Source organism: Nerophis lumbriciformis, linkage group LG04 (genome assembly GCF_033978685.3).
Source record: "Nerophis lumbriciformis linkage group LG04, RoL_Nlum_v2.1, whole genome shotgun sequence".
Taxonomy (NCBI): Eukaryota; Metazoa; Chordata; class Actinopteri; order Syngnathiformes; family Syngnathidae; genus Nerophis; species Nerophis lumbriciformis.
Genome location: NC_084551.2, coordinates 27,840,444 through 27,846,612, shown reverse-complemented (window position 1 = coordinate 27,846,612; position 6,169 = coordinate 27,840,444). Strand labels below are relative to the sequence as shown.

General features: G+C 42.4%; 1 protein-coding gene across 7 annotated transcripts in view; it reads left to right on the top strand.

Moving 5' to 3' along the window:
- Positions 1-2: 2 nt before the first annotated feature.
- The window catches only part of LOC133598525 (protein MTSS 1-like), a 90,435-nt gene continuing 84,268 nt past the window's right edge, over positions 3-6,169 (top strand). For all 7 annotated transcript variants that reach the window (XM_061951267.1, XM_061951243.1, XM_061951258.1 and 4 more), the window contains exon 1: positions 3-459. In XM_061951267.1, the coding sequence (XP_061807251.1) occupies positions 388-459 (72 nt within the window). In that variant the 5' untranslated portion in view covers positions 3-387. The remainder of the gene's footprint in view (positions 460-6,169) is intronic.

Sequence of the window (6,169 nt, the reverse complement as noted above, 5' to 3'; positions counted from 1 at the left end):
CGCTTTGCCAGTCGGTGGGTGTTCGGAAGAGAAGACATAGCCGGTGAGATTTTCTCTCGGTACTGTCAGGACACCGGACAGCGTCACCCGTTCTTACTTGTATTGTCTTCAAACTTTCTGACATGGCGATGAAGATAGTAGCGTGGAGGCGACACTGGGCTTTACGTTTCACTATTGTTTCAACACCTTTCGGTTTGAAGTGAGGTGTTCACCGGAGTCGATTCCCAACGCCTTTTCCCACCATTTTTTTTCAAGAAAACATTAGTTATGTGGTCACAGTAGACACTCGTGTTGTGTGTCAAGTTCTTTTCCGCTTTATTGTTGTTTTTTCCCTTTGGCTGGAGCTCTGAAGTCGGGATCGAGCACTCTGAGGAGGTGGTGCTGAAAATGGAGGCTGTTATCGAGAAGGACTGCAGCGCGCTTGGAGGACTCTTCCAAACTCTTATCGGAGACATGAAGGTGAGATCTAATTAAATAAATAAAATGTTTTATGAATATTACTTCTGTTGCTATTCTTCCAGTATACTTTCTTAAGCTTACTTGGGGATGTACGCTAAAAAAAAAAATGTTGCTTCCCAATCTCAGCTAAATAAACATAAAGATAAACATTTCATTGATCCATTTATTTTCAAGATAATCTTACTCATCTCACTATATGAAATATAACTTACTTTAACCAATTATTATTTATTTATTTTTTATTGTTATTACTTATGGAGTATATTGTGAATAAACTGAGAACAAGAAGTGAACAAAAGTTTTAGCAACTGCTTTGTAAAGGAAAAGGGGGTAGGATTAAATAAACTCTGCTTCTTCCTACTCCTTTTCAAACATCTTGAATAGAGAAACTGGAAATTGTGGTGTATCATGTTGAATGCATGCATGTTCGAAATAAACTCAAACTCCGCTCTGTTTGACCTCTGACCTTGTTGCATATTACTGACTTGCAACATCTTTTGATCGTTTTGAAAGTCTACATTTCTGGAAGAAGTTGACTTGTTTACGCTCGTGTGTAGGAAGGCAGGTGTACAAGTTAATTAAGGCAGTATCGAAACTAAGACGTCTTCTTCCAGCAGGCTTTTAGTTGGTGTCTCAGCTGCTATGCTTGAAGAAGGAATGGAAAGAATGTCACAATCGTGCTGGAACAATGTTTGCGGGGTTAAGGGGTTGACGTGTGGAGGTCAAATGGCCAGACGTCAGTTTGTTAAAGAAAATTGCACCAGCACCTTTTGGTGTACCATGCTCCACTTTATGGTCCTCATTGTGTCTAAACCAGTGTTTTTCAACCACTGTGCCGCGGCACACTAGCGTGCCGTGAAATACAGTCTGGTGTGCCGGAGGAGATTGTGTAATTTCACCTAATTGGCTTAAAAATATTTTTTGCAAACCAGTAATTATAATTTGCAAATGTGCCGTTGTTGAGTGTCTGCACTGTCTAGAGCAATGGTTCTTAACCTGGGTTCGATCGAACCCTAGGGGTTCGGTGAGTCGGCCTCAGGGGTTCGGCGGAGGTCAAAACACACACGACTCATCGTGTAAATACAAACTTCTCCCTATCGGCGTATTACGGATACGGCAACAGCTGACTGGTTTGCAGGTGTGTAATTTGCTGTGAGTTTATGCACAGTGTTGGTTTTGTTGTTTGAACAAGGTGATGTTCATGCAAGGTTCATTTTATGCACCAGTAAAAAACATGGTAACACTTTAGTATGGGGAACATATTCCCCATTAATTAGTTGCTTATTAACATGCAAATTAGTAACATATTGGTTCTTAACTAGTCAATATTAAGTACTTATTAATGCCTTATTCAGCATGGCCTTATTATAACCCTAACCCTCTAACCCTGACCCTAACCCTAACCACATAACTCTAAACTAAGTCTTTATTACTTAGAATATGTTACCTTAGTGTCCAAATAACTCGAAATTATGTCTTTGTTACTTAGAATATGCTCCCCATACTAAAGTGTTACCAAAAACATATAATTTTGTCTTGAATTAGAATTTTCTTTTTTTTTAAATGTTTCACTAAAGAAGGGTTCGGTGAATGTGCATATGAAACTTGTGGGGTTCGGTACTTCCAACAAGGTTAAGAACCACTGGTCTAGAGCTCGGCAGCGTAACTCTTCCATATCAGTAGGTGGCAGCAGGTAGCTAATTGCTTTGTAGATGTTTGTCGTGCCATCTCCGGGTTGGGGAGGAGATCTTGCCCCAAGTGGAGGAGTTCAAGTACCTCGGAGTCTTGTTCACGAGTGAGGGAAGAGTGGATCGTGAGATCGACAGGCGGATCGGTGCGGCGTCTTCAGTAATGCGGACGCTGTATCGATCCGTTGTGGTGAAGAAGGAGCTGAGCCAGAAGGCAAAGCTCTCGATTTACCAGTCGATCTACGTTCCCATCCTCACCTATGGTCATGAGCTTTGGGTCATGACCGAAAGGACAAGATCACGGGTACAAGCGGCCGAAATGAGTTTCCTCCGCCGGGTGGCGGGGCTCTCCCTTAGAGATAGGGTGAGAAGCTCTGTCATCCGGGGGGAGCTCAAAGTAAAGCCGCTGCTCCTCCACATCGAGAGGAGCCAGATGAGGTGGTTCGGGCATCTGGTCAGGATGCCACTCGAACGCCTCCCTCGGGAGGTGTTTCGGGCACGTCCGACCGGTAGGAGGCCACGGGGAAGACCCAGGACACGTTGGGAAGACTATGTCTCCCGGCTGGCCTGGGAACGCCTCGGGATCCCCCGGGAGGAGCTGGACAAAGAGGGAAGTCTGGGCTTCCCTGCTTAGGCTGCTGCCCCCGCGACCCGACCTCGGATAAGCGGAAGAAGATGGATGGATGGATGGATGTTTGTCGTGATCACAATATGTAGACGACAGCGTGCAGGTAAAAAGGTATCTAACGCTTAAACCAAAAATAAACAAAAGGCGAGTGCCGCTAAGAAAAGCCATTGAAGCTTAGGGATGGTTATGCAAAATGAAACTAAAACTGAACTGGCTGCAAAGTAAACAAAAACAGAATGCTGAACGACAGCAAAGACTTACAGCGTGTGGAGCAGACGGTGTCCACAAAGTACATCCGTACATGACATGACAATCAACAATGTCCCCGCAAAGAAGGATAGCGACAACTTAAATAGTCTTGAGCGAGAAAACAAAGTAGGTGCGGGGAATAGCGTTCAAGGAAGACATGAAACAGCTACAGGAAAATACCAACAAAACAGGAAAAGCCACTAAAAATAGGAGCGCAAGACAATAACTAAAACACTACACACAGGAAAACACCAAAATCTTCAAAATAAGTCAGGGCATTAGAGTACACCTACCTTGAGGCGATAGTGATGCATGCTTGGTTATGGTTTGAATTCATATCCAACAATTGCAAGAATGACTTTTTATTGTCAATATCGGCTGCTGAGTTTAATTTTTTTATGTTTTTTTGCTGGTGGTGTGCCTCAAGATTTTTTCAATGAAAAAAATGTGCCTTGGCTCAGAAAAGGTTGAAAAACACTGGTCTAAACTACCTGCAGTGTGTCCATTTTCACCTGCATGTCCTCATGATGTGCATGGGGGAGCTGGAGCCCACCCCAGCTGACTTTGGTTGTCAATCAGAAAACACGTAGACAAACAAGCATTCACCCAAACCAACGTATAATTTAGATCAGGGATGTCCAAAGTGTGGCCTGGGGGCCATTTGTGGCTCGCAGCTCAAGTTTCTTTGGCCTTCAGCAGGGCTATTCAACTACATAATGAAGAGGGCCGCAGTTTCAAGAGCCCAAGGGCTCAGTGGCAGGACGTCGAAATGTGGATGTTTCGTCAGAAAGTGCCTGCACAAGTTATATCTCTTTGAAACTAAGTTTACTTAATTGCAAAGTAAACACATCAGCTTTCACACTGCACTGTCAATAAATTAATTATTCTGCCCTCGCTACTTGTTTCCAGCGTGTGCAGCTAGTTAACAGTATGAAGAAAAAGGCGCTTCAATTTCTGTTGAGGATTGATGTTCCTTCTTTTGAATTATTTTCCTTCCTTAGTTTTGTTTCTTGACACTTTTTCATTCATTTAGGTCTGTAAGACAGGGGTTAGTGCATGTGCCTCACAATACGAAGGTCCTGGGTTTGATCCTGGGCTCGGTATCTTTCTGTGTGGAGTTTGCATGTTCTCCCCGTGACTGCGTGGGTTCCCTCCGGGTACTCCAGCTTCCTCCCACCTCCAAAGACATGCACCTGGGGATAGGTTGATTGGCAACACTAAATTGGCCCTAGTGTGTGAATGTGAGTGTGAATGTTGTCTGTCTATCTGTGTTGGCCCTGTGATGAGGTGGCGACTTGTCCAGGGTGTACCCTGCCTTCCACCTGAATGCACCTGAGATAGGCTCCAGCACCCCCCGTGACCCTGAAAGGGACAAGCGGTAGAAAATGGATGGATGGAAGACTGAAAATATAAAATAAACATAACAAAAGTATACCGTCTATTGTGTAGTTTACACAAATAAAACAGAAGGTTTAGTGTTAATGTATTCACACAATAAACTAGAAATGTTTACACATATAGAAATTACACAACATTCGCACACCAAACATTGTATGTGACTAATAGCGTCACTATTAGCGTTGCCGCCCTCTACTGGTCAAATTTAGCACTACGTGTATTAAACGAGATTTGATTGTTACTCTCTGACTAAAAAACAACACAACCACGAACACAAAATACATCACAAAGTCAGCAATTTCAATACAAAACAAACCAAATATCTTGATGCACAAATTATATCTACCGAGAAATGGTTGACCAAGTTTTGTGATGGCGCTTACAAGCTGGGATTTATAACATTGTGGCTGCTTGTCTGGATCAATGTGTCCGTCACTTAAAAGGTTCGCCATAAAACAATGACTCGAGCACTTGCTCGGGGCGGAACATTCATACTTTGTTGTCCAGTCGTTGTTAAAAGTCAGATGTTTGCAATTTATTTTGATTCCTTTTCCAGTGCTGAATGAGCAGTCTTCTTCTACTCACCCCACTGCTGCTCCACTGTGACACATATGCCTCGCTGTTGCCCCTTGCGGGTTGGTGGGAATACTGCATTAATTATCAACTAAAGTTTTAATGGATTCATCAAGCCTATTTGAGTGATGTTCGGTGGGCCAAATGAAAAGCTTTGTCGGGCCGGATGTGTCCCGCAGGCCACTAGGTGAATAGGCCTGGCTTACAGCATAATAGGCCCTATTCCACCAAAAGTTCAGGAACTTTAAGTTCTTGGAACCTCTACTTCCTGGAACTAAAGTTTTCTGTCAAAGTCTATGGTTGTTGTTTACACCATATTTCACAGTTTTCAGTTTTCAGCCATATCGCCCTGCCCTATATTTATACTAATAACTAATACGCTTTATGACTTACAACACAAACCTGACTTAAAGTTTTGTCTTTAAATATACACAGTATAATGTTTGTTTTTAAATATCAAAATTACTTTTTAGTATGCTGGCCTTGTTGAAAAAAGTTTGGACACTCCAGATTTAGAGTCTCCAATTAACATTCATGTTTTGGGTAATGTTTTTGTGAGGAAAAAAACCACGCAATGATGGGGAGAACATGCAAAATCCACTCACAGAGGTGCCCCAACGTGTATTCGAACCTTTAATCCCCTAACTTTGAGGGGAAATGCTAACAACTAGACCCTCCAGCTTTCAAAAGTACTTGTGTAGTATGGATGCAACGACAAACGCTAATAGTGATAACCGCGGTAAAACTCCCAATAGTTAGTATTGCCGTTTTGAAATTAAAATGATCGAAAAACAGTGATTGATAACTACACTTTGACAAACTCAAAGACTGACGAGCATCAGTTTACTAGCTTAGATGCTAACATGAAAACAAGAAAAATTACCATCTTTTCCATTAAGAAACAACATACCCCAATCTAAACTTATATGACCACATTACTGTCTGAGCAACCAAGATATTCAATTGTGCACATTGAGCCCACTGAGACAAAGATTGTGGATGGCTGACAAGAGTGTTCACTGTGTTCATTTAATTCTGCTATTGATTAAATGCGCTAGGGGGCTGAGAACGAAATACATAATGAACCCTCATCCACCCTGTTTGAAAGGGACAGACAAAAAACGCACACACGGAAATGGCAATTTATCGATTTCAGCAAAGTTATCGAGTTCAA